The following is a 27,863-nucleotide window of genomic DNA, read 5'->3' as shown; positions in this document are numbered from 1 at the left end:
CATCATATCCCTCTCTAGCAGGAGACAGTTTGGTCATCTAAGGTTTTGCACAGCTGGTACGTGGGGAGGACCAGGACAGTGTTACTCTAAAAAGAAAGATCCCCCTGTCAGAGTGGACAAGAAAGCAGCTTACTGAGGTTCCACATGAGCAGCTTCATATGCAGATCCACCAACAAAAACACCAGCTACATTTCACTGTTTCTCCCCAGTGGTTTTGCTGGTTTTGAAGGTGTTTTCAGACCAGAGTTACCTTCATTGAGCTGCACGTGGTGCAGTTCTCCTGGTGAGCTGACACTCCAAGTGCAGCTAGAGAAGCCATTTTGCTTCTATCTCAGTCCTTCCTGACTGGTCAGAGCTCTCAGCTCTTCCCAAGTGCACAGAGAAGGACATTTGATGAGTGGAAGTGCAACTTTGGGCTGTAACATCTCCCTGTCACAGTGTAACGAGCATCTGTGCTCACTGAAATGTTACAGCAAGATAATGAACTTATTTAGCTATAGTTGAATAGTTTCAAGCTATTAAAAAAGGAGCCTAAAAGATGCAAACTCAAATCACAGCAGCCCTATGGCATCAAAGATTCCAGGGGAGGCGTGAGGGCTGGTTGATCCTGCAGGTTCCTTCCTGTGACCAGGAACTGTTTCTCATCAAGACTTTGCCTAGGTTGACACCTGGGATGAGAAAAGGGCAGAGAATTAAATCAGGTACCAATGTTTTGAGTCCTGGCTGTGGGAGAAGGGGTTGTGTTGTTTCTGTTTCACAATTGGCATGTTCAGACTGGTCCCTTCCCCTCCAGGCTGCAAGGACAACTGACCAAGCTGACCAGTGCCCAGGGGCTGCACCACAGCATGTGGCTCAGCCTGGAGCTGCCAGTGCCCACCACACCAAGCTCTCCAGGGCAGCAGCAGAGACCCATATCCTCTGTGTTCTTCCAGCCACACTCACCACGTGCTGCCTGGGAGCCCTGAGCTGTGCAGGGAGGTTTAGCTCTACCTGCTGTAGCAGACACTGACTGATCGTGGCCTCCTGCACCTCTCTGCTCTGGAAGGGGAATCAAGTCCTGAACTCACACAAAAGGCCTGTGCTAGAGCTTAGCTGTGCTTTCCACAGGGGCTGAGCACCAAGGGAGAAAGCACAGGTCATGTCCCCAGTGCCCCCATGAGGTCTTACCACTGTTAGTTGTCCGTTTTTGGCTCTGAAGACCTGAGGCTCCTGCCCAACAGCAAACACCATCGTCCCTTCCTTCCCAGAGCCAATCCGAAACTGGAGGCTGCAAACACAGACAGAATTCCTCATCAGATGTTTCCTCTCAAGAGGCTTTACTCTAAGCCCCCTTCATTTCTGTTCCCTTGGTAAATCTTGTTAGATTAGAAGATTAGAGCCCTCCAGCTTAGGTAAATTTCCTCAGCAATTGCATTATACTGCACAACCCAGAAGGGTCTGATGAATGGAACATGCCTGCCTGGTCCGGGCATTTGAATTTTCCTGGTGCAATTAAGCACTAGAAGATAAGCAGATCTGACCTGGAGAAAACCACTGAACACACAGAATCTAATTACAATTGAAATGCAAAAGGCCAGAGAGAAAAGCTGGAGCAGAAGTGCAGGTTTCATGGTGCCAGTTCCAATTTATGTAGAGATTTGAGAGACAGACTGCATCCACCTGCCACGGGCTTGGTGACACGGCTGGAAGGTTCCTGTGCTCAGCAATCACATTTCAAGCCCTTCCCAATCATTTAGGGAGAGGAACATCTATCCTGAAGTGACCTACAGGCTCAGCCCAGCAGGCTTTTCTCAGAGCTGCTGCTAATGAGATCTGGCATGAAACCACTAAGCCCACTACCTCACACCCAGGTCACAGCAGAAGCCTGAAAATGTATTTTTAAAGAAAAGTCAATTTAGAGGTTTGTAACAAGGTTGGGTTTTAGGCAGAGGGGTCACAGGCAGGTCTCAGAGCAGAGCAGCACGCCCAACAAGGTGCAACCACATCCAATGTGGAAAAAAGCTTTTGTTAGTGTGGGAAAGAGGTTGTAATGACTTCAAATATCTTTTCTGATTCCCGTGCATCCCCTCTCATTGTCCCGGTGCCTGGGAACAGAAGCCATGAAAATAACCATGCTCCTGCTATGGACCTCATCAGCTCAGGGCACTGCCTGATGGGGCCACCACCATAGCTCTGGCCTAGGAAGTCTGGCCCTGAAAGTTTTTGAAGTAGGTTGTTCCATCAATGCAGCCTGCACAGCACCCCCATTCACCCCCTTCCTTACCTTCCCTGCACGACTTTCACCAGGTGCTGCTTATTGGCCAACATGCAGAGCTTGGTGACTGTCTCAAAGATGTGCTCACACTGAAGTATCACATCTCCCTGGAAACACACACCAAAAAAAGGGACATGAAGTCTCCTGGATCATCCCAGCCATGGCAGCCCCACCCTGGCAAACAGGGGTCACAAGCTGAGTTTGTTGAACACCTTTCCAGGGGCTATTTAGGATTTAGGGTGACTTCAACTCTACAAAAATGAAAGTGAAAGTTTTGATGGCAGACAGCATGAATGTGATGGTCACATAATCAGCAAACATCAGTAGCTGTAATCCCAGTGTTCCAAAGGAAAATGTCACAAGTGTCAGCTTGTTTCTAACCATAAGCTCACAGGAGCCACTTCACAACTTCCTACCTTCTGTTTGTTGTCCTCAGGAACATGAATGACCACAATCCCATCCCTCAGGTTACTGGTGGAAATGCCTTAAAAATAAAGCCAAGAATTAGAGGGAAAACTGCCAAAGGCAGTTCCCCCACCCCACCATCACCTTCCCAAGCATGTTCTGTTGGTCTCTCTCTGTCCTACTCTGGTCTAACACATTTCCAACAGTGGTTATTTGAACACTATGGATTAGTTGTTTGCTCCATGCCTTTCCATCCTATCTTTGTTTTGGTAAGGGAGGAGGGAGAAAATCTGTATCCTACCCCCAGGCTTTAGCCCAGACAACGACAGCATTACAAATACCTACAAAAGGAGGTAGGAAAGGGGTTCTTTCCCCCTCCCCTCTGTTTCAGCAGCAATACTCTCCTGCATGGGAGTATTTCAAAGAACAGTGACCTCTTACACCTAATTTGTACTTTGAGAACTGCACACAGAAACACAGACCCCTTGTCTATCCCCCAGGAAAAAATGTTCCCAAGTAGATAATTGCTTCAAATATCTCTGAAAGCCCAAGTTTCCAAAGCTCCCTCCTCCAGCCCCTGAGACACGGGCAGAAGGGGCAGCCCCACACTGACCACCCATTACCTCTCAGAGTGGCATAGTCTATTTTCTGCTTGATCTTGGCCATTTCCACCACATAGGCCGAGGACTGGGTCAGAACAAGCAGCCTCTCTCGTGCTTTGAAGCCGTTTCTGTCATATTTTATCACGGGGGTCACATACTGAAAGCAGGAAGGAGGGATCAGCGTCTCTCCCGGCCGCAGGGGGAGGCAGCCCCGACCCGGGAGCTGCAGGTCCCAGCTCACAGCAGCTGCTGCCAACCTCTGCTGATCCTCAGCTGGGTCATCCTTGGCAATTTGGGTGGCACCATCATGCCTGGAGATGGTTCATCTTTGCCTTAACCACGGGGAGAGCAGGGCACATACCTTTCCTGCCCATTTCAGCCCAGGGAGGGTTGGTGAAGCTTTTTAAAGCTTTTAATAAAAAGGAGCCATGAAGAATTTTTATCTAGGTGCATTTTAAGACCTGTCTCCAATTTAAAAGGAGGTGTTCCCTCCACTGCCCTGCCATGTTGGCATGGCTGTAAGGCAGCCTCCAGTGCCATGGATCACCCATCCTGTGGGACCTGCCAGCTCCAGGACTCCAGCACAGCTGGTGCAAGGGCTGCCCAGCTCCAGCTGCCCTTCCCTTACCTTGATCTTCTCACCCTGGATCAGCTGCAGTACTTTAGGGTTTATATCATTCTCTTCTGAGGAGCAAAACAGGAAAACAAGCTGAGTGCAGGTGACAGAAGCCACCACTCCCACAGCAGAACACCAGAGAGCTGCATTAATTGTCTTCACGCCCTTAGTCCTTGTCCCCTTGGTGCCCGCCCCTCTAAACTGAGGATGCACATTTCCCAGCACTGCTACCACACCTTTCCCAGTCTCCCAGATCCCTCCCTCTGCTACTGCACAGGTCTTTCTTCTACCTTTTAGGTGCTTAACACTGACCATGTGGATTCCCAAGATTCACATCTCCCCTTCCCAGCAGCTCCAGTCCTCGGGACTGGATCCCTGCAGCTGGTGATGCTGCACAGCAACATCCCTGCTCAGCCTCCCTGCTCCACCCAGCACAGCAAGGAGGGTCCCAATCCATCCCAGCCTACCAGGAATTTTGCTTGGGCTTAAGGTCATCCCAAGAGGGATTCCAGGTACCCTCAGGTTGAGACCAAAGCCCAGCAAATGAACCTGTGTAGCATCACTAGGGATGACAGAGGAAGGGAGCTCAAATAGTAGGGCCTGAACACAGCCAGTGGTGCTGCCTCTGTCCTGTGGGAGTTTCTCTTAGAAACTGCCTCTGTTCTGTCAAACAGAATTTCCCTGAGCAAGGAGCACGTGGCCAAGTCCTTCAGGGGTTGGTGTTGTACTCACTTAGCCGGGTGTCCATGAAAGGCTGGTTGAGGCTCTGCAGGTAACCCTCCTTCTTCCCTCTGAACACAGCACTTGCTACCACTTTTTGCTCTAACTGTTTTGAGGAGAAACAGCCTTTACCCTCTTGGAGTTTCTCCATCAGCACTATCAGCAGTTGGAACACAGGCACTGCACATCATCCTTTTACTCATGCAACATCCACCTGACTTCATGCTGTGTTTCTGTCAACATCCTGAGGTTGTTGCTTTACACCAAACAAAGGGGTAGCAGGGACTAACCAGCCCTGTGGATCATTTATCATTAGGAGAGATCCATAAAGAGGTGCAGTTTTACTGCCATGAGTTTAAGCCCCCCATTCTGTAGGACACTGGACATTGCAAGTGTCACTGAACACCACCAGCTCCAGGCTGGGGAACGTGTGCTAAGCAGAAGGAGCAGTGGCTGTTTCAGGCAGTTCACAGACAGCAGGTACCACACAAGCACAGGCTCAACTCCCACACTTACATTCCACACATCATTTACCTGCACTTTCCTCTCAGCAGTGACTCCTCGGCAGTATTTCCTTACTAGGTTCCTAATGCAGATTTTCTGCAGCATCTCTGATGTCTACAGCAAAGAAGAAGTAGTGAAGTTGTGCAAACTGCTCCTGCTGCAGCCCTGGCAGTGCCTTGCCTGGGACAAGTTGGTCTTAACATCTAGTCACAACTCATTCGAGCTGCAAGCCTGCAGCAAATCTCACCTCTTCCAGGATGGAAGGAGGTTGGAGCCAGCTCTTGTCCAAGACGTTTTTTGGAACGTGGTCTCTGAGCTTCATCAAGTATTTGTACTGCACCAGCCTCACAAACTCCGTGTTCTCGGGGCAAAGGGGCTTCTTCCGGTTGATGAAGCCATTTATGAACCTACAGAACATCCCCAACACAACTCACATGTTACCTTCAGAAACTGGTGGAGATGAAAGGCAGGTCACAGAAGGCACGTGACAGGCTCACAGATCAGCAGCACTGACTCAGGTACTGTCACCTGCATCCCAGCAATGGAAGTCTGAACTTTTATAATGCCCTGCTAATTATAGCTTAGAAATGGATGTGAAGGAGATGGTTTTGACTCACTCAGCTGTCAGTCTCTGGACTCATTGTCCAGAGACCATCACCAGGCTGTCACCCACCACCCACAACCCTCCCCATGACACCACACAGGGATAGTTACTTCCTGATTTTCTGGACTGCCCACGTCCTCCTCTTGGCTGCCCTCTGAGCCAGCTCTCCCCGCCAACAGGACTCCAGCTTGATTGCTGCAAGAATCAGTCAGACCCTGGGGTTGGCATCAGGGACCCTGAGCCAAACCACCCATTACATTCACACAGCAGGGGTCTCAACAGGCTCTTTTGCAGCTCTTCCCATCAGCTGATCCTTAGAGTAAGGAGTTCAGAGCATTTTCTTTTCCGTAACAACTTGTCCGGCAGTACCTGGGGTGCAGAGCTGCCCGGGGAGCAGTGCTGGGCTGCACAGAACCTGCAGCTCCTGCCCCAGGAGCCTGAGCACTGCCCGGCAGCCTGGCCCTGGCTGAGAGGGGTTGTTTCCCGGCGGCTGAGGTGGGATCCCCCGGGACATCCCCACACGCACAGCAGAGGGTGCTGCCGCTGCACCGAGCTGTGCCTGGGTGACACCAGGTGCTGGGAGGAGCTAAATGGGACCAAAGGGACCTCTGTGAATGCTCTTCGTGCAACTGGCACCTGCATCTCACCCCGCACTCACAGGAAGCTGCCAGCGCGGATTCCTGACCTCCCAAAGCTGCAGCAACCGCTGGAAAGCTTAGCCCTGAGAAGGGAACCCTCCATTCCAGAGCCCTACCTGCTTCCCTCTTCTTCAAGTACTCTCTCTTCCCAAGGAATCCTTTGTATTTGGCCTGTAGTCTTGAAACTGGCAGAAAAAAAAAGAAGAGCAGAGACACAGCTTGTATCTCCAGGAGCAGAGCTTTTGTGAGCTGTGCCCCAGGGACCAGACCCCACCTGCCAAGGCACAGGAGGGTCTGCACCATCACCAAGGAGCAAAGGTCCCAAAACACCAGCAGGACCACAAGTAGCTGTGTGGGTAACTGTGCCCTTAGGCAGCCCCTGCATTTATCCAGCAGGCACAAACAGGTGACAGCAGGATGATGGCCACAGCCCCAGGACAAGGATGCTTAGTGCACCCAAGCATGGACCAGCAGTGACCAGCAGACCTGAGGAGCTCTGAACTCAAACAATATAACCAGGGATTTCTCTGGAAAAAGATGACTAAGTTTTCCTTGGATCAGGGGTCTCAGCTGGATGGAGCCCAGGAGCACAGCTCCCCCAGGCTCTGGGGCTTAGTCTACACACAGATAGAGGGGACTGGAACCATACTCAGCAGGTGCTTCCTGAACTCAAAGGCATCCTCAGTGGCAAACAGGGTCTTCGGGAACCGAATGAATATTTTGGTTCTGCAAAAGAGACCACAAACAGGTTATTCACAGTGAGCCATCATTTCAGCTGCCCTAACCAGGCTCAGTCCCCCAGCTGGCTGCAATGCTGACAAGTTACATCTCCTTCCCTGACCTCCCCCCTTCTGATTAGCTGGCACATCCTGAAGGGTACAGGGAGAAGGGAGGAAGCAAAACACCAGTTACTGCACAAGGTCCCAGGTTCCCATGCCTGGTTTCCAGCAGGGAGGACAAGGTTGTGGTTCAGGAGTGGCTGCAAAAGGCAGCTGGGAAAAGAACCCAAGCCTAGAACAGTCAAGTTGCCTAGAGCTGCCCAAGCACACAGGGGCACCTGGAGCTGAAGAGGGCAGCCCCTCTCCCCTGGCCTAGAGATGGAAGCAACTCAGCTGGATTCAAGCTGGAAATGGCAAGATAAGGCAAAATTTATGCATCTGGGCTTTTTATCTGTCTCCTTGCTCCTGTGCACTGTATTCCTCTGAGGTGACATTCCTTTGGCCTGTTTTAAAGAAGTCACTAATTGGAAGCCATCAGGCTTGCAGACCCAGGTAGGTCAGCCCAGTTCACATGGTCAAGCAACAGCCAAGCTAAAAGGACCTGTTCACACCACTACATCTTGCAACTCATCAGGAAAGGCCACAGGGTGGCTGCAGTGACAGATAGGACAAAGGGTCAGACATAGCAGGCACCGTGCTGCTGGGATCACAGCCAGAGAAAGGACATTTACCTTCCTAATTTGTACTCTTCAGGTTTGTAACCAATGTGCTTGATGAGCCTCTCCACACCCTCAGCTGCTGGCCCATGCCAGTGTGGCCAGGTAGCTGGACACAGGCACTTGTACCTGAGAGATCAGCAAGACATCAACACACACGACAAGGTTTGAGGAACCCCTTCCTGAAACCCCCCAACCCCCAATTCCTACTGCTCCAAGGCAGAAGATGCCAAAGCTGATTAAAACACACCTGTCTGCCAAGCACCTCCACATCTCCCATGGCTGGGACACTTACCCAGCCCTGCTGAGGGCAGGTGTGGCTGGGCAAGCAGCCCACTCACCGCTGCAGGAAGAGCTCGTACTTGCGGCGGTAGGCGAAGCCGGCGCGTCGCACCCGCAGGTGCTCCATCAGCCCCAGGTACTTCACCTGGTGCCGGATCAGGTAGTCATCAAACTTCCCTGCAGGGAGAACACACCTGCACTGCTGAACGCTGCCTGTGGGAGCTCCCTCAAGAAGGGAATCAAATCCACAGTTCCCCCAGGTGATGGTTTTGCTGCTTAGCGAAGAAATATGTATATAATAATCTATCTACATAGAAACACCTATTTTATCTAAATAAATAGATAACTATATAATCTATTTACATATATAAAAATATATTTTTGTGCTGTATCTAGCTACCAGCTGAAGTCTCCCTCACTTCACAGAAAGGTTTGGTTTGGAAGGGACCTTAAAGATCATCTAGATTCAACCCCTGCCAGCCCAGGCTGATCCAAGCCCCATCCAACCTGCTCTTGAACACTTCCAGGGATGGGGTTTCCAAAACCTCCCTAGGCTGCCTTTTCCAGTGTCTCACCACCATCACACTAAGGAATTTCTTCCTAATGTCTAACTTCAGTCTCCCCTCCTCCAATTCTTATCCATTACCTCTTGTTGTCTCACTAAAAGCTCTTGAAAAAAGTCCCTCCCCAGCTTTCCTGTCCCCTTTCAGGTATTGGAAGCCCATTGTGAAGTCCCCCATGAGCTTTCTCTTCCCCAGTATCTCAACTCTGCCATCAGCCCACTGTCTTACCAGGCTCCTTGTTCTCATTTGGTTTAATACAGCGGACATAAGAGGGCTCCTTGGACATCAGGATTTCTATCAGGCTCGTCAGGCTGTTTTTGAACTGGGTTGCAACCTAAGATGACATTGAGAGAACATTACTAGCTGTGGAGCTCATCACTGCAGTGACTGAAACCACCTCGTTCCCTGCTCCCACCTCAAAGCTGTCAGTGTGAGGCTGACACAGGCATCAGCCCCACAGAGGTTCTGAGGCAGAGCCAACCAACCATCAGTCACCAGGACTGAGTGCTCAGCTGGAACATCTGAGCCCTGCAGCTGGACATGCAAGGCAGCCCTGCAGAAACTAACTGCACTTGGATGAGGGCACAGGGCTCCTTTCAGAAGGATGCAGTGATAACAACATTAAGGGATGTCACTTTGTCAGCTGCTGGCTCAGCAATGTCACTGCTCAGCTCGCAGGGAGCTTGCAGGGATGTGACACCAGCTGAGAAGCCCTGAGTCCAGGACTAAGGAGCAGATCAGGGTTCAATCAAGACTTGGGGAGTTGTGTTTATGTTCAGCTAAGACTCAAGATGAAACTCACAGTCTCTGGTCTCCTCCTGTTGTCAAGCTCTGGCAGCAAGAAGCAGTCTCTGATGATGTTGTTTTTGGAGTTGCACAGCACCTGGAAGGGGAGCAGTGAAAAGCTGCCACCCTCAGCAGCCTTGCTGCTCTGCTGGGAGGAGGCACATGCAGGCACCTGAGCACTGCTAGGGAGGAACTTGGGTTCTGGTTTGCTACAGAGATTAAATACATCTTATTTCTACTTCAAACAAGGCAACTTTAGAGAACAGCATCCGTTTTCTGTTTGTACCTCTTTCAGGTTTCTGTACAGTAGGTCATTATTCTTCTCCAAAAATCCTAAAGAAAAAAAAAAGGGGGGGGAAGATTTAATCCTTTTGGAGGCTTCACTGCTCAGCTGAGTCCAGGCATCCTCAACATCTCATTGCATCCCTGTTCAAAACTTCCCAGCAACAGTAACTTCAGAGGACAGAGAATTTATAATTCCTCTTGATGTCAAGTTATCATCTACCATGTTGGCTTAAAAACCAAGGCAAGTTCCAGGCTGGCACTTGGCTGCCACTCACCAACAGCACAGTAGGTGACTTCTCCCGCGTAGTGGAGCAGCCGGAAATCCACCCAGTCAATGGATTTCCGTGTCCTCTGGTCTGCCAGCTTGCGGCTGCGGGGGGAGGCAAGAAACACCAGGACAAAGAGCAGTAAACAGCTTTCCTCAGCTTGCAGAAAGCCACCAGCACCAAAAGCAGCTGTAGGAGAGCTGGGAGTCTATTTCATGCCTGTCCTGACTGTTACAGTTACGGCCCATCATCAAATCATCAACTCCCTGGTCATTCTGAACAGCTCGCAGCAAAATTCAGGGCTGCAGGATGGAAACCAGTTACTAAAAACTCCTCAGAATCCCTGCCCATTGTGTCATTTGGCAACACCCACCCTTCCCAGGGGTGTGAAGATTTCTCCCCAGAACATTCATTTAAATACATTCTCGTTGCCTACATGAGAAGGTGGTCACCAGCTTCCCCAGTTTCAAAATTAAAACCGTGGGGATGAATTTTTTTTATGCATTTTGCCCCAGAACAGGAACACAAACATAGAGCAGGAATCAAAGTTTTGAAGTATAGAACAAAAATTTTAGAAAAAAAAAAAGGGTTCCTAGAGGGAAGAGAAAAAAAAGGGGAAAAAAAAGGGCAATTTAGCAGTTTAAGTTTCAGCTTTGTAAGCAGTCACTAACAGCAGAGTTGTGTGTCACAACAGCACATTAATACATCAAAATTCCCTTCCAGGAGTATCACTGAGTACAGATCCCATTTAAGCAGCTCTAGCACTTCTATTTAAAGCTTTAAATCAGGCAGAACAGCATTAAGGCACGTGGTGGTGACAAGGAAGTTGGCTACAAATTTTCCACTTGGCTGCGACGAACTTCAGAGATGTAGAAATGGTGACAACTGAGCAGCGTGGCTGGGAACTGCTGACTTGTCAAAGCCTCTGGGTGGGCTCCTGCTGGGAGCTGCCAGAGCAGCCCAGAGCCAACACATTCATCTGCCACCAAAACCGAATCTAAAAACGCTACAAACTGAGTATTAACCCAAACACCACTCATCTGGGAGCTCTGAGCGTGTTTCTTGCCTCTTCCTACTCAAAGCTCACACATCTTAAGATGGGCTTTAACATTTATGTACCCCTCACAGCCTGGGGCATCAGGCTCCTCTTTGCAGTGCCTCTGCCTAGCCAAAGCCATCTAACTTTCATGGGCCAAAGCTATTCAACCTTTAGTCCCTAACTGGGCCATGGGATGCTTCAAAGATCAGCATCACACTAGTGAAGAGACAGGAATCCCCCACACACACACACATCCCCAGCACCCCAGGCCACATTCCACCAGCACAGCACACTGCAACATTAGACAGTGGAGAAGCTGGTTGAATTTCTTTGGCTCTAAGCAGAAATTGTTCCCTCCCCAATACTCTGCTACAGGGAAGAGATGGGAAGAGTTTCCTCTGCAGCAGGACATGGAGCATAAGTGCGTACGTCACGAAGTGGGGATGATCTCCTACTTTCTCTTCCAGCTTTTCCAAGAAGCTCAAATCAGTGGCCTCACCAGGTCTTAAGCATTCCTCATCCTGGAACAGCAGGCACAGAATCAAACATGGTTTTGAACAGACTATTCCCTTTAGTACAACTTTTGTTGCAAAACCACAGAGCTTGGTTACCATTTGAGATGAGTTCTATTTTATACAAGCAGTTTCCTAGTTAAATTCAGACCTTTGTTCATCTGCTTTAAGTAGAATTGTCAAGATACATCATGTTAAATAAAATGTCTACCTCTGTCTTCCAGGTTTGGCAAATCTCCACCCCATCCTTTATTATTTGTAGCTCATTTAGACAAAACCAGTGAGAAAGATGACATTGTTAGGCACCAAAACCAGGAGGACTTGCAGGACTCTCAAGTCTGGACAAACCTTGGGTCCCATCCTACAGGCAGTGGGGGCACTGCAGGAGCCTTTCTGCTGTGCCTCAGTGTCTCCAGGTGAACAGTGGAGGGAAAAGCCTGGATCTGCCTCCTGAGCACCCAGAGTTGCTGTGCAAGCAGCACATTCCCTTTAAAACCCACAGCTCTCAAGCAAACAGAACCTCTGCCTTAATCTTCTGGGTCTTTGCTTACAAGGTCTGTTTGTTTACACTCTGAATAATGCAAGTGTCTCACATAATTAGGGGAAACATTATGATTATGGACCACAGAGAGGACACAGGGAGGTATTTTAATTTAAGTAGCACAAACTCTGTTCCTACCAGAATGGAGATGATTCCTTTGTGCTTCTGCTCAACCAAGTCACAGATGATCTTGTTGTTGAAGTATGGAATTGGTTCCCACTGGAAGAGGGAAAAAAAAAAAAAAAGAATTATTTTAGAGGAAGATTTTTTCTTTTCCATTTTTAAGTTTTTAGGAGCCAGGCTCCAATTCCACTAAAGATCAGAGTGGTAAACCAGGACCAACTGAGCTGCTGGGGAGGGAGTGACAGCCCAGGGATCCAACACCCCACACCAATCTTCCTGCTTTCAGCAGCCCAGACCATCCTCTTGTTCCCTACATTAACAGCCTCCATCTTCCAGTGTCTACATTGTTGAAGCTCCTCATTTCTAGAGGGACAATATCCTTGCTGACCTTCTTGAGTTTTGGGGAAGGTCCTGCTCCCTTCTTAAGTCATGTAAGCTAAGCCTAGGCTAAATTACACTGCAGAAGGGTTACAGAATGAGACCCATGGCTGTCTTATACTTGAGCCACGTGAGCAATGCAAGCTGGAGAAAGAAAAGAGCAGGGAGCCTTCTTCACTGATGGTCAACAACACCCCCTGTGATAGCAGTTCAGAGACAAAAGGGAGTGATGTAAGGAGTTACCTCTATTCCTTCCAGTTCATATTCCTCCTGCTCTGCTTTCAAGGTCATCTCAATCAGCAGCTGCTGGAGCTTCTCATTGCAGTAATTAATGCAGAACTGCTCAAAGCTTCAGAGTGGTTACATAAGCATTAGTTTTTTACATATTTCAGGGACAGTTTTACTTCTCCCACCACCACCTGCCCTTTTCCTGCCAGCCAGCCCACTTCTCTACAGACCAAACCCACACACTCCTCCCACACTGCTGCACTGGAAGTCCAAGCTGGAGCTTTCGCCAGGGGTTCAGCTGACCCACCACACTCAGGTTTGGCAGTCAGCTGCAGCTTGCCTTGCTGGGATAAGAGTACACACAAGAAGCCAAGTAGGACTTTGGGACATGCTCCCACCAGCATGAGAATAGATCATCCCAAGCCTCAGGAGCAGCTGTTACCTGTTTGTGTCCAGCACTTCAAAACCATAGATATCCAGCAGGCCAATCACTGTTTTCCGGGTGGAATCCTGTAAAGACACCACTGCTCTGTCATTGCTGCTGCAGCTGATGCTTCTTCCCTGCACATTTCCTATTGTTTCCTTCTCCTGGGTTTAAACCTTTTTCTTTGAGAGCTTTGTGTCATGTGTCAGAGTAGCCACTTAAAGGCAGGTAATGAATTACTCAAACTCTGTAGCATTGCACCTTCCCCACCCAGCTGAGCAGCTCTCCAGCCCAGGCTGGGGGATGCCCCTACATCAATTATCAAGCATCCAAGATATTTGGTGGAGCATCCTGTAGGGCCTCACCAGAGAAACTCTGCTCAGCCTGTTCAGAGCACTCAGTGTCTAGGAGGACACCAGACAAGAAACCAACCTGGTTGGCCAGAGAGCCATTGATTTTGTTGACCAGCCAAGTGAACATTCGCCCATAAATGGCCTTGGCTACTGCATCCCGTGCATAGAACGCCAGGTCCACGTTCAGGGGGCTTAGGACCTAAAAATACAGACATGCCAAAGATGATCTTCTGCAAAGACAGCTCTCTCACGTGGCATGGAGAACCAGCCATGTTGCCTTACAGCCCAGCCCCAAGTACTTGATTTGCCTCCAGTCTGGTGTAGCCACAAGCCAGCAGGATGGGACACTGCATTGTGCAGAGGACAGATTTAGACAAGTGGGGAAAATATTCTGGCTTCTTTTCATTAAACTTGGTACAAAATTCCCAAAGAGCCATTTTAACCAGTGCTTTCCTCTGTTTATGCAGCCAGTTTCCCAGGAAGCACTCCTGGGCTGAGCAAAAGGGAATTGTTTGGCCCAAACTCGGGCTGCCTCCAAGCCCCTGTTTCTACCTTTTTTTGCAGTTACTGCCTTGCTCAGCAGTAAAACTCCAATATTGGGAATATGTTCTAGTTTAACATCTCAGGCTAGAAGAGGAAGGTGATATGGAGGAGGAGAGACAATCAGAGTGATCACATCCCTGGAAGTGTTCCAGGCCAGGCTGGATGCAGCTTGGAGCAGCCTGGTCTAGTGAGAAGCATCCCATGGCAGGGCAGTTGGGACTGGGTGATCTTTAAGGTCCCTCCAACCCAAACCAGTCTGGGACTCTGTGATCTGGTTTTACTGCCACACTGCTAAGAACAGAGCACCTCATCTGTCACCACCACTAGGTGGGACAGCTCCCAGCTGCCTGGGTCCCACAGGACTGCTCCATACCTCCTCAGACCGGGCTTCGATCTTCCGATTGGTGAGGGCTTCCTGCAGGATGGACAAGTGCACACCCAGCAGCTGCAGGGGAAGAAACACCTGCACTCAGAGCATGGCCAGCAGGGGACTGTTTAAACAAGCAGTTTGGTGTGATCAGTGGAGCATAAGCCCCCATTCCTTTCCCAGCTGAACTCCTCTTTGAGAAACAAAACTGAGGGAGTTTCAGAGAGATGAGCTACAGAAGACAAGCCCTGCCATTCAAGATGGTTTATAACCGGAGCTGAGTGTTTCTGTAGCAATCCTTCTATGTTTGGGAATGGATGTTTTTGTCCTCAAGAGAAAAGCACAGCCAGGTTAAGGCTTTCTTCACATGTAATAGTGGCACCACCTCAGAAGAGGTACCTTAGAGATCCACTTGATCTGCGTGCCGTCGCGGATGATGGCGTGGCCATTGCTGTCCTCTTCAAACTGGATGTTCCCCAGGTGTAGCACACTGGCAACAATTCCAAAGAGATGCTAACAACAAGAGATGCCCTGTTAGAAAACAGGCACCCAGAGAAAACTGGGTGTGTAGTCTTTCCTACACACAGTAATAAATAGAATATTAGCAGGGCTGAAAGAGGCAAGTCAGACAACCCCCCCCAAGATGTGCTGCCACCAGAGTCTATCACACTGTGCCTAGGGATAGAGCTCTTCACCCCTTCCCCCCCAACATGTGTCCAATTCCATTCTTAACACCTCTTCCAAGCAGGACTGCTGCCATCACTTTCAAGCAAGGGCAGCACTGCCACCTTCCTTAAGTTCCCCTTGATAGGCTCAGTCCCTGTTATCACAGAATCCTACAATGGTTTGGGCTGGAAGGGACCTTCAAGATCATCTGGATCCAAGTGCCCTGCCATGGGACATGGTATCCAACATTCATACCTCTGTATCTTTTTCAGTGAAGTCAATGATAGAAAAAGCTTTGCGGACAATTTTCCAGTCGTTCTTGTCATTAATAGAAAACACTTTGGCACATCGACCCTGTGGAGTGAAAGAAAGACTAATTAGTACAATTAATTGGCAAAGCAATTTTACTTTCAGCCACAGAGCACACTACTGGGCACACTACTTTCATTTCCACTCCCCTCAGCCTGTACAGATGTAGCCTGGAACTACCACAGAGTGAGCTGTGCCCTGCATAATCATACCTGTGGGTGGCACTTAAGAGCAGGTCGATAAATCCCAAGAAACTCCCTTCCTACTGTTGAAGCTCCCCCAGGAGCAGCAAGCTGTTCCCCACACACAAGAACATGGGGGCACCCAATTAATGAGGCCTGGTGAAAGTCACTTTTTAAAACTCCTGGTGGCCTTGCTGTCACTGGGTCATGCTGCCCAAAAGCTTGTTTCTGTGCCCACAATATCACCTGGTTAAATATGAGACATTACCCCTTATGAGCCACTTATCACATGCATCCTTAGGCCACCCCAGTGGGACAGTTCCTGCTACAAAAGCACCCAGGATAGAACAGTGTCCCATAACCCCACAGCAGGTATCTGTGCAACCAGCCTGCCTGCCAGTGTCCCTGTAACGTGACACAGCGGGTCTGGCAGCAGCTCAGCTCTGCACTTGGCATGTGAGAAGCTGCCTTGACAACCCCTGGAGATGCAGGACACAGGGAGAGGGCCCAGATCCCACCCACCTGGATGAGATACCCATACTTCTGGGGATTGCGCTCCAGCCCCAGCCAGCAAAGAAGATCCTTCTCTCCACCCTCCAATAACTGGTAGAAAATATGGAAATTCCTTTCTCCGTGGTTTTGATGGACAACTCGGGATTTCTCAATGAGGTAACTGAGGATGTGCCCTCCCACTGGAGCTCCCTGGCAGAAAAAAAACAGTCAGATCAACACCACTGATACACATATCATCACTGTGAGGGCTGCTCCTCCACACCCAGGAACAAGGAGCAGTGTCAGGACAGGTTTCTGCTGTTGCTCACCTGCCTTCTTGTGTTTGAGACCAGGCATCCAACACCAGTGCAAGCTCTACCTAAAGAGTTTGCTTTCTTCCTAGTGCAACTCCTAGTTTACAACCATTTTATAGTAACTTTCCCCAGCATTGCCAGTAACACAGGAAGCTTTCAGGGTGTATAACTAGTCACTTTACTCACAAAATGCAAAGCCTGCAAAAACAGGGTCAAAAGTCTGCACTGTGAGTCTTCATAAATCCTGTGCTGCCTGGTAAGTGTCCAAGAAGTTCACTGACACAGCTCAGTTTAATAATGGTTCATTAAGTTTGTTCTCACCTTAAAATCAAATTGGATATCCATGTATTTCCCAAATCTGCTGGAGTTGTCATTACGCAGAGTTTTTGCATTTCCAAAAGCCTGTGGAAGAACAGACAGATTAAGTCACTTCTCATCTCACTGAGAACCTGACACCCTTGGTAGGGCAAAGCTCCAGAAATTGCTGCATCAGCTGAGCCCTGCTGCTGAGTGTAGTGAGATTAAAGAAATACAAACTTGGCAGTGTTAGATCTACAGCTGGACTCGATTTTAAAGGTCTTTTGTAACTTAAATGATTCTGTGATTCTAAACTAACAATGCATTTCCTCACCTTTAATGTGGAATTCAACTAGAAATATTATCCCCCTTTCTTGTTTGACCTATAACTGCAACCAGGAGGAACTGCTGTATGCTGCACAGTTCTCTTGTACTCCCAGGCTTCAGCTCTCCTCCAGTATAAAACCCAAGTGCAAATTTCTGATGATGAAGTGATATGAAATCCCAACCACTCTCTCAGAGGCTGTACTGCCAAGGAGCACTATTATAACATATATCACTGATGTTATGTATGCAGGCACAAAACCATGTAAACCAGGAGGCCATTCCTGGGTGCAGGTGTGCAGACTGGCATCAAAGCCTGCTGGAGTTGTGGCCATCAACAGCAGCTCTTCTGCCCTTCGTGCCTCTGTTCAGTTTTACCTCCAGCACAGGGTTGGAAAGCAGCAGCCGGTCGCGGACGATCTGCAGCTGCTCTGTGGTTGGGCAGGTGACTGCGTAGTACTGCAAGATCTTCTTGGAGGCTTCTGTCTTCCCAGCCCCACTCTCCCCCGAGATGAGGATGAAGTGGTTGTTGTACTCACTGCACATCACCCTGTAGGCATTGTCAGCTATGGCATATCTGAGCAGGACCACAAGAGACATTCAGAGGAGAAGGGTCCGTTAGGAACGGCAGCAGGAGGCAGAGAATCAAAGGCTTTTCAGAACTGCTAACTCCTTGTCTAACATGACCAGCATTGTACACTATGAGAAAGCACATCCCAAAACCTGGGTCTGACTCAAGGTCTCACAGTAGAAACTCAGTCTGTATCTGAGAGATGGGCAGGGCCTGTTATTTCCCCCCTGTCACCATAGGATTTGTACAGCCTGCCTGTATTCCTGGGGAATACAGTTCATGCACAACAGGGACTCCCTCTTCCAAAGCAGAGGAGCCAGTTTAGCTGCCAGTAAAGGGCAGATCTTCACTTCTGCTGGTAGAGACAGATACAAAGACAACCAATAGTGGAGCCTTCCCCAATACAACACTTAAGGAACAAACAAACAAACAAACCACAAAAAAAACCTATTCAGCAAATGACCCAACACCTCCTGGTGTTGACTTGTACACAGATAGCCAGGCAGTGGTCTGGCTAGACCACATGTAGTAAGGAGGTCACACCGAGCACCAGTTTGGACAATTATCTTCCAGATAACTCTTCCCTATATCACTTCTATGGTCCTTTTGTTCCCCTTGTATTCTCACAGTCATTCGGAAGACAAACACATCCTTACCTACAGGCAGCTGTGAATACCAGCATTCACCAGACCTAGTGGCTGTGGACACACATCCTTGTTGCTGATACACAGCAGTGCAGAGAAAATCTGAGGTTTTGATAGGAACTGAAATCCCAAGGGTTCTACTTACAGATGTGGTGGCAGTTCAAAAAAGTTTACCCCCCGATAAAGGCGCATCTGTGTCAGGGTGTAGATATCCAGCTCCTTGTAAGGGTTGACAGACACAAGAAGAGTTCCAATGTATGTCTGCAGGGAGGAAAGAATGCACATGAGTGGGAAACCCTCACAGCTCCCAGAGGGACCAAGGGCATCAGGACATTGTGCCAGAACAACACGGCTGTGAAGTTATCTTATTCAGCACCATGAAGTGCTCAGCACCTCTCCCACAAGCCAGGCACGGGCTCAGCACTGCCTTGCCTCCCAAGGCAGAAAGGGAACAGGACAGTGAAATGCTCTCTGCTGCAGGTTGTTGGGATCTTGGTAAGGCAGCTCTGAGCAGCCCCAGGCTATTAATTTCATTAGCTGAAGTGGTCACTGCTGGGTGATCTCTCTGCTGAGTACTATTAACATCTAACAAGGTTATTGTCTCAGAGCAGAGTGAAACCAAAGCTAGGAGAGTTTTCCATGTATTGGTTGGGCCTCCTGCCCCTGCAGGTTTAGTTTGCATCCCATCCAGATGGACAACATTCATATATATACACATGCCACACTCAGAGACACTTCACCTGCTCTAGGCTACAGGAGCCCCACGACCCACACTTACATAGATGAGGTTCTCCTGGTACCTCTTGCGCAGGTTGTTCATGAAAGCATTCTCACTGGTGTAGGAGTCCAGAAGCACAAAGTCCTGCACCCCAACTCTGTCCCGGGCTATCAGAGCCCCTTCCATGTTTGCATCAGTGTTATCTTCCACTTCTTCCTTCTGCAACTCAAAGTTGCACAAAACAGATTTAGGAGAGGGCAGACAGGGACCCTAAGCTCTTCCCCATAACCTGGGGCCAAATCAACTTTGCACAGATAATGACAAAATGTTGTTACCCAAACTGACATAAGCACCTTCCCAAAGATGGGAATTTCATACCACGTGAGCTTGCATCCGAATTCTTTATACAGTCAGAACATCTGAGACTCATTCCAGAGAGTGATAGCCAGGTTTCCAGGCAGCCCTCACTCGTGGAGCAGTGGTTTGAGACAGACCTCACCCCAGAGATGCAGTTACAGTCTGGGACACTCCATCAGCTCAGCCTAGACCAAGCAGTTGCAAGCACAGAGTGTGAAGTTAACAGTGGAAGACACCAGGCAAACTGTTTGCTCCTAAGGCTGCCTGCAACTGCTTCATACAGTTTTGCAACTGCAAAAATATAGATTCTCCAGAAAAGGCTGTATTTGGCTCAACTTTTAGGGAAAAAAAGATGAATCCTACAGTAGTAGTTTGCACATGTTTGCTTCTTTATTCCTCATGCCTCCCGTGACCAGACCACGACCAGCGACCAGCTTCCAGACCCAGGCAGCAGGTATCTCCACATGCCAGTGAGACACCTGAGCAGGGAGTGATGAGGCCACCAGGCTGACAAGATCAACCCAACAGTGATTTGGAGAAACAGTTAAACCCTTCCTAGCACACACACCACCTCTGCCTGGGCTTTGCAAGCTTGGGGAGAGAAAGTGGCTGAGCAGCCACAAGCTGGAGACACAGCAGCTCCTGGGCCCAGGGCTGTGCACACAAGCCCAGCACTCACTGTTCTCACACTGCCCTTCCCAACGTTGGGGATTTTACAATTTGCTGCTCTACTGCTCAAGAGGATTGTGCAGTTGTGTGTAAGTTGTTGAACAAGCATTTCAAGGACAGTGATGGTCTCTTTATGCAGGGCCACATCATATTTTTTTCTATTTTTATTTTTTAAGCAGCAGGTTTGCAAATTGTAAATAGGCCCAATGGGAGGTGTTGCTGCCAAGCCTTGGCAAACCCTGGCTCTGGAGGAAGGCTTTTGGGACCAGCCTGCATAGCACTGGCAGAAGAAAAGGACACTTTGGACACTGAGGTTTGGTGGCTTTAGAAGCAGGGTCTCACTAAAATGAAGAGCAATGGACCCAGCTGCAGGATATTCTCTATGGCTGAGGGAATCTCAGAAGAGTCAGCTCTTCTCCAGGAATTCTAACATCAGGCTCATTTTTAGTACAGCCTGTTCTTGACACCCATCTCTGTCTCACTGAGTGATCTGAGCTCTGAGGTTCATATTCAGCAGTCACATCACCACAGCACTCCAGAGACAAAGATGTGCTGAGAGCACACAATTTAAACCCCATCATAGTTTAAAAATAAATTCATCATACCTGCAATAACTTCACATCAAGTAATTACTTTTCTGCCTTTTATACCCACTGCCTCCAGCTGCCTGTGGCTTATGGCATATGAAGCCTCCTTCCTTTCTCAACTGTTGTTTTCTTTCAGTTGTCAGTTATTTCAAGTAGTTTCTGACAGTCTGAGTAAGAAATCACTTGGATTTTTTCCCAGGGTAAAACAGGTGGGGTTTTTTTAAGAATTACTAAAAGAGAATATATGAGCAGCTTCACTTTCAAGACACACACACAGAATTAATTTTAAAAACCATCCTGAAACCCACCTTGTTCTACACATACCCTGGACCAGGGCAAACAGATAATTTAAAGCAAAAACTTTAAATTGAGATTGACCAAAGGCAGGACAGAACTCCAACCCTATCACAATGTGAACTGTTGCCCCTTATTTTTCCCCCCAAACCAGCTGATACTAATTTTTTCCACTCCAGTTTGGTCACCATAGTGGCTGTCTGACCAAGTTAGTTTGTCATTGTTCTAGAAGACAGAGTATAAACTACTTCAGCTGGGTTGTCCTCCTGAGCAAGCACTCAGGACAAGCTGGATGAAAAACTTTTGCCTTCTGTCCAAGCTAAGAAGCACAAAGGAATAAGCCTGAAAGCACAGTGCCCTGCCACCTGATCAGGTTTCCTTAACCTAATTCTCTCACTCACATGTTAATTGGTAAATGACACTTTTCACTGTCAGACAAAAATCCCAGACTCTTTTCTGGGCTACTTTGGGCTCAGATTCTCTCAGTATTTTGTTATTGCTGAGGGCAGGTACTTTATCCCTGCAGGGCCATTCACTGCTCTGTCCCCTGCCCTGTTTCTGGAAGTTTACTAGAAGTTTGGTGCATCCCTGGCATCACCATCAGTAAGAGATACCCCCCCCAGACTCACCAGGGAACATTACCCCAGCAAGAAGCTGCTCTTTTTAAAGGATTCTTTTCCTTTCCTCATCACTTAGGAGTCAGGAGATCTCTTTCTTGCCCACTGAGATGCAAGCTCCATCAGAAAATCTCTCCCTGGCTACAATGAGGGCTTTTTCTTTCCCACAGGGATTTGTCTATCACTGTTGAAACTACAAGGAGCTGCTGTGGATCACGACACAAAGTGGTGAGATGTGCAGCTCTTGAAGAAGGGCCAAAATCAGGTCAGGAGCAACAGATCAGTTTCTTTGACAAAGTTTGTAACAAAACAAACAAAGCTTGGCAAGGAACAGTTAGAAAGCAACTTTTCTTTTAAAGAAAAACAAAACCAAAACTTTGTAAAATTATTACTTATCTTTGCCAAGGGCTCAGAGCTTCATTTTTTCATCAGGCTCCAAAGTTAATTGCTGCTGTTTCTTTGGTTTAACACCATAGGATAGAGGAGATGAATGTACAGAGAAGGATCAGTTTCAATACCACTATTTCTGACAGCACTAGAAAAACCCAAACCAACCACAATACACATGCAAATACAGACAGAGGCTGAGAGCCTCAGGTGGGCACCATCTGCCCAGGTTACCTTTCAAGCAGCTCTTTACCCACCCAGTCAGACCAGCACCCTTCTCTATAACAAAATACCATGCAAGCCACCAGATGTGTTGGATTCACCATAAAGCAAATTCCCAGCAAGACAATTCATCTTCCCAGGGATCCTCCACTCACCTCCAAACCATCCCAGCCTGCCAGAGATGCTGGGTTTCCTTGCCACCACCCTACAGATTCAGAAGTGTTTTTATTTCACACACAACCCCCTCCTGCTTTAGCTTCATCCCCAGCTCTGTGCGACCTCCCGGCAGCTCCTCCTTCCACGAAGAGTCACCAGGGCTGAAGTGAAGGCCCGTTGACACCAAGTATCATGTGTCGGGCTGTTTGCTGCCTGCCTCCTTGGGCAGGGATGCTCACACATCCTCCTCCTTTAATGAATTATCCAAACGCTGCCGGCACCCGCCTGCGCTGAGGTTTGTGCCCGCAGCGCTGCTGGGGGGGGGAATTTTAAGATCTTACTGAAGGTCTCAGTCCTGAGTCTGAAGACCAAGCGACGGACTCGGACCTTTCTGATGGGTAATTTGAGCAAACCCAAGCTCAAAACTCCACCGCCCCCTCCCCGCGGCTGCCGGGGGGATCCCCACTAGAGGTCACTGCAAAACCCGCTTTCACGCGCGGGTTGGGGTTGCCACGGTTTGTCCCCCTTTTCACACGGAACAGGGAGTTTCTCCCCAGCAAAGCTACTTTCCAGGTTGGTCTCTGCCGGCTGCCAGTCCCATGCCAGCTCTTCTCCCCCGCCCCTGGCTCCCAAACACATCAGCAAGTGTTTTCCCATGATTGTTTCTCTGCATCAACAGTTGCCAACAGAACAAGCCCCCCCCATTTTGGGGAGCTGCTGATCCCCCCGCAGCACAAACAGCCCCCAGATGATGCTTTCAATCCTGTAAAGAAGCTTCCCACCCAAGTCCAGCCTTGGTGAATAATGAAGGTGTTCTCCTAAAGCAAGACCAGGGCATACAGAGGTGGAAGCACCACAACGTGCCTTTGCCTGGTCTTTCAGCAGCACCAAGCAGGTAAGATTCTTACTTCATGGCTCAATCTCATTGAGGAAAACAGGCAGATAGTGCCATCCAGGAAGCTGATTTGGGCAAAGGCATTTCTGACTTATCCTCAGCAAATAAATACTGGTTATGAAGAACACTCAAAAGTTACAATTAAAATATCAATTATTTCTACCCCTATAGAGGAGCAGAAACACCTGATTTACAGACAGTTTATTTAGAACCACCTGTTTCCCAACTGAATCAATGTTTGGTAAAGATAATGGTTACCAAAAAAGAGCACATCTGGGTTATAATCTCTGCATAAAAGCTTCCCCTTCCCACCCTCTCCAAAGCCCAGAACCTTCTCTAAGGCTGGGCACAGGGATCCTAAAGCACAGTTCAGTCTCTTTGCTCAGCTCTGTCTCCAGCAACCCAGGGAACCTGCAGCCACCCCAAACATTTATGGCCTTTTTGCCTGTTCTTCTGTTGAGACACCCCTGAGGTGTAAGCAAATAAAACTTGTGGCCAAGGCAGGGAGCAGAGAGCTCCAGAGATATCTGATTTTAAACAGACTGGAGATTTAAAGCAGACACGAGAGGAGTCTCAGGCTCACTCAGGACAGATGGGCTTGGAGCAAGGCTGCTAATGCAGATCCCTTTAGAAACGTCAGGGCTCTTGTTTTGGAAATACCGGTTTTCTGCCAGAGGCAGCGCCCCCTGACCCAGCCCTGCACCCCGTGTGTGCTGCAGGAATTTGCTCATTAAGAGCCCTGAAAACCAGCCAGCAGCACTGCAGGAACACACCAGGGAAAGCCCTTGGGCTCTGCTCCACATGAGGCTCTTGAAAGGAGTTGCCCAAAAGGGCAGTGAGAGCACTTGAGCATCCAAAGCCATCAAGAACAACGTTCTGCAAGAGCCTGCTTGGCAGGAGAGCACAGACAGGTCCCAACAATCATGTCTCTTCCCTCAACTCTGGCAGGAACCTCAAGGTCAAGACTGTAGAGCTGCTGGAAGGGGCTGCAGGCAGCTGTCCACACCACTGCTGCTCCAGGAGGAGCAGGACCCCATCCCCTCATCCCCAAAGAGAATCCAGACCATGGAAGAGCTCTATGCTTGGCAGTAGGACTTTGGAGCAATATGTCACCACCCAAGAAGAGCAGTGAGCCCAGGGTGGCAGGGAAATACTTTCCACCTACTGTAAAATCTTCAGTGTGGCTTGTAAGAATTAATCTGTTTGGGGGTAATTTTCAGATAAACCAGGGCCATGCATCAATCAGATTAAATCTGACCAGATCTTCTCAAGTGGCCAAGTTAGTTGTTCAATTGGAGCAAAGGCAACAGAGAGACAAGACCATTTTTAGATGTTTTCAGTCAGACTGGCCCCCTTGTCTCTGGAAAACTCCTCCACACTTAGAGTGAAACTGCAACACAGCGACTGGGTTAGGAGACACAGCAGCAGCTCTGCAGAAAAGTGATGTTTTGGGTCTTTAAGGAGGAACTCGGGCCATCTTGCTGTACCACAGGCACTTTGCAAGGCAAGAGAATTCATAAATACAATTACAGTGCAGAAAAATTTACACATTGTAACCTAATTTCTTTTCAAAAGAATACAGAATAAGAGGGTTTCAAGGTTAATCAAGAGCCTAGGGAAACGCCAACAGTTCTTGAGGCCTCTTGTCTGTCTCCAGGGCATAGTCTGCTATAGACTTGTTAAAGGGTGACTGTCTGTCTTTCTCAACAGAGGAGAGGTCGAGGTGAACCACTTCACTTTCATAAATCAAAAGAAAGAAAAAAAAAGTGAGAAAATCTCCAGAGTTCAAACATTTCTTTAAAACCCAAACTTTAAATACTAAATGGGCTTCATGGCTGCCATTTTGAAAAACATTAGTTTGCCAAAGGGCCCTTTTGATTTCTATTGGAAATGCGAGCACTCACAGATAATCCATTGAGAATCCAACCCCCACAAAAGGCTTCCTGAAACAATCGCGGCGCTGGTGAAGGACAACATTTTTGTGCCCAAAATAAAACATTTTAACGCGCTACAATCCATTACACATATATTCCTCCATTTCCTTTCAGTAATTATTCATTAGAAAACATTTAACGTCACTGCGGATTTCACACTGGGCAGTCTGCACACAAAGGAGAAGAGTTGGCCCATTTATAAGGGGCTGAGGCCGCCTTTTCTCATCCCAGGAGCTGGGAGGGGGGGGGTGGTGCTGCCGGACACAACGGGCAGGCTAAATTGTGCGGTTAACGGTCAAAGCCCCCCTGCCTACTTTGACACTCATTTAAAGATGACGGGGAACAATAGAGATTTGTTCTTAGCAACTCTTTCTTGTCAGGCGGGGTCTCCCCTCGGCTGCGCCGGGAGAGCCACGAAACCGGTGCCCATGGAGGGTCCCACCTGCCACCCCCCTCTCCCCTCAACTTCCCCCTCTCCCCACTTTAACACAATCAGACAGGTAAAGAATATCGTTAAAGAGAGTCCCATTCAGCACGTCGGCTTGAATAAAAACAATTGCCTGTCAGGTTAATATGAGCAGCTCAAATTTTAGGCTGGTGCCAGCGGTCCTGCTCCTCGGGGCCAGGTTAGTATAAACAGCCCTTCTTGCCCCAAAATTCCCAGTTCACCTCCGGGATTCCAGTTTGCACCAGTGCTCCCGAGTCACAGGGAGCTGTCAGCAGGCACTGATGCATTCAGGCACCTGACCTGAAGTGTAAACCACTTCTTTTTAGCCTTATAATTGACAGAATGGTGGCAACTGCTAGAAAGGGTCCTCCTGCTTTTCTAGCTTGGTTTGCCCCCAGCAGAGCTGCTGCCTGACACCCACACTCATCCCTGCACCCCAGACACAGTGGCCTGACAAGCAAGGACAGCAGTTGTGCCTCGTTCAGAAGTTTAAGACTATAAAATCAAGCTACAAATGCTGCCAGGCCAGAACACACTGAACTGTTCTCCCTCTCAGTCGTTGCTCTTTAGATATAAATGCCAGAGTTTAATTCAGCACTGACATGCTTGGATTTACTGCTGCTGGAGCAGAGGCAGCTCCCTAGTGACTCCTGAATCTGTATTAATTGCCAAGCAGGACACCTTATGGGAAAGCATAAATTGCTGATAAGCTGCATCACATGTATCCATGAGCTAAGAGCACAGGACTTTCAGCTGGAAAGACAACATTCAGAGTTAGAGCTTCTAGAAAGAAAGAAGATTTATTCAACTTGTAGGAAAGGGAAGGGCAGTCCTGTACTATGTGACCATCCATATATTAAAGGGGGAGCATCAAGCACCAGTAAGTTGACGTATTCAAAAGTCTTGCAGATGAACAGAAAGAGATGCCTTGCTCAGATGCTTTCTGCATCAGCCAGAGCTTGATTTTGCTCCAAAATCTAGGAAACCAAAGTTTCACACTTCATGAAAACCAAAGTGTTCAATCACAACTCTTCATTATTATGCCAAAATTCCAGATAGACAACAAAAACCCACAACAAAGCCCCTCTGCATGACCCCTCCCTACAGTGCTAAGCTTTATTGAAACAGAGGTGAACACACACGTTTTACATCTTCAAGACAGTCAGAGAGAGAACTAGAGGAAAATTGTACCCAAACACACCCTTCTGGACACAGTAAGGCCACAGATAAAACACTTATTGGTACCACAGCTCCCAGAGAAGTGTTCCAACACAAGCCCTGATGATAAAATCCTTTGGCCATCAGAAAGCACAGAGAAGCTTTGGCCTGTGTGGTCACTGCTCTCAAGGGAAGTGACAAGTCCGTGTTAAAACTGAAAGCAGACAAGATGAACAACACCCAGGGCAATGAATTGCAGCCCAACCCAAGATTACAACTCAAGCTCTCATACCAGAAGTCAGTCTTTATCCCTGTAGCAGAGCCCCTCAAAAAACAGGGGCTGCTTTGATAACAGCTACAAAGCAGCAACTGGCAGAGGCTGCAGTGCCAGGTCTAATTCTCATGAGTTACAGCAAAGGTCACTCAAGTGTTCCCGTTGCTTTAAAACCTGCCCTTGCTCTGGGGCTGCTGGTCAGGCTTGGCCTGGCACCAGGTGCTGAGAGTGCAGCTTTGCAGGCAGGTGGGAGGAACTCAGAGGGTGCATCCCCAGAGGCTGCCAGCACAGACTCATTATCCAGTTGCAAATTTACTGGCAAGAGTAAATACTTCAACAGAGCCTGGAAAGGCAGCCCCAATGGAGTGGGGAACAAGGAAAGAGGAAAGGGAAGAAGCCCAGTGATCCCCCTTAAATCACCCAAGTTCCTTTTACTCCATAGCAAGCAAAAGAGGTGGTGATGGGGTCTCCAGCACTCTGTGTGCAGCAAGACCCACCCATCAGGGTCACTAAAGGGCAATTATTCTACTTTATTTTTTTACACCAGGCTCAAGGCTCCTCCAGCAGCCACATACACATCCCCAGGTGTTCTACTGGGCATGTTCCAAACTCCCTTTCCACTGAATGGAAAAACATCCCTCTCCAAGCAGGTGAAAGTCAGCTCCTTTCCTCCTTCTTTGGTCACAACATTCTCTCCAAAACACCCCAGAAACCATTCTACCTCTCTTCCTTCGAGAAGGAAGACAAATTGTTGACACACCAGCAATCAGGCACCTGCCCCCCAGGACTCTCTCCCTACTTAGCCAGAAATTCTCATTTTAAAGCACACATTAACACAAAACCTTACAAAGAGCTCTGTACTTACCCCCACTCCTTCCAT

At 48.5% G+C, this 27,863-nt stretch overlaps 1 protein-coding gene across 1 annotated transcript; it reads right to left on the bottom strand.

Moving 5' to 3' along the window:
- Positions 1 to 14: 14 nt before the first annotated feature.
- MYO1H (myosin IH) lies at positions 15 to 27,863 on the bottom strand. Its single transcript, XM_009996846.1, has 32 exons — positions 27,849 to 27,863; positions 19,046 to 19,204; positions 18,413 to 18,528; positions 17,431 to 17,629; positions 16,753 to 16,833; positions 16,148 to 16,327; positions 15,390 to 15,488; positions 14,868 to 14,981; positions 14,475 to 14,546; positions 13,638 to 13,757; positions 13,224 to 13,291; positions 12,797 to 12,902; positions 12,191 to 12,271; positions 11,429 to 11,520; positions 9,970 to 10,064; positions 9,696 to 9,742; positions 9,426 to 9,506; positions 8,852 to 8,957; positions 8,120 to 8,237; positions 7,794 to 7,907; positions 6,993 to 7,069; positions 6,460 to 6,528; positions 5,816 to 5,900; positions 5,349 to 5,508; positions 5,132 to 5,215; positions 4,610 to 4,703; positions 3,890 to 3,945; positions 3,283 to 3,418; positions 2,671 to 2,738; positions 2,264 to 2,361; positions 1,168 to 1,267; positions 15 to 86 (listed from the first exon to the last, which is right to left on the bottom strand). Exons 1-32 carry the CDS (start codon positions 27,861 to 27,863, stop codon positions 15 to 17), a joined length of 3,162 nt encoding a protein of 1,053 aa, XP_009995148.1.

The sequence above is a fragment of the Chaetura pelagica genome, unplaced genomic scaffold (assembly GCF_000747805.2).
Source record: "Chaetura pelagica isolate M959 unplaced genomic scaffold, ChaPel_1.0 scaffold294, whole genome shotgun sequence".
Classification (NCBI taxonomy): domain Eukaryota; kingdom Metazoa; phylum Chordata; class Aves; order Apodiformes; family Apodidae; genus Chaetura; species Chaetura pelagica.
The sequence above is the reverse complement of the archived record's forward strand: the minus strand, read 5'-3'. Positions and strand labels throughout refer to the sequence as shown.

Bases quoted from the DNA above. Each gene is read 5' to 3' on its own strand.
- MYO1H (XM_009996846.1), bottom strand. The intron at 12,272-12,796 runs GTAACTCCTTAC...TCCCTCTTCCAG, and splicing joins ATGAACTGGAAGGAATAGAG to TGGGAACCAATTCCATACTT. The intron at 5,901-6,459 runs GTAGGGCTCTGG...TGATTCTTGCAG, and splicing joins CTTGAAGAAGAGGGAAGCAG to CAATCAAGCTGGAGTCCTGT.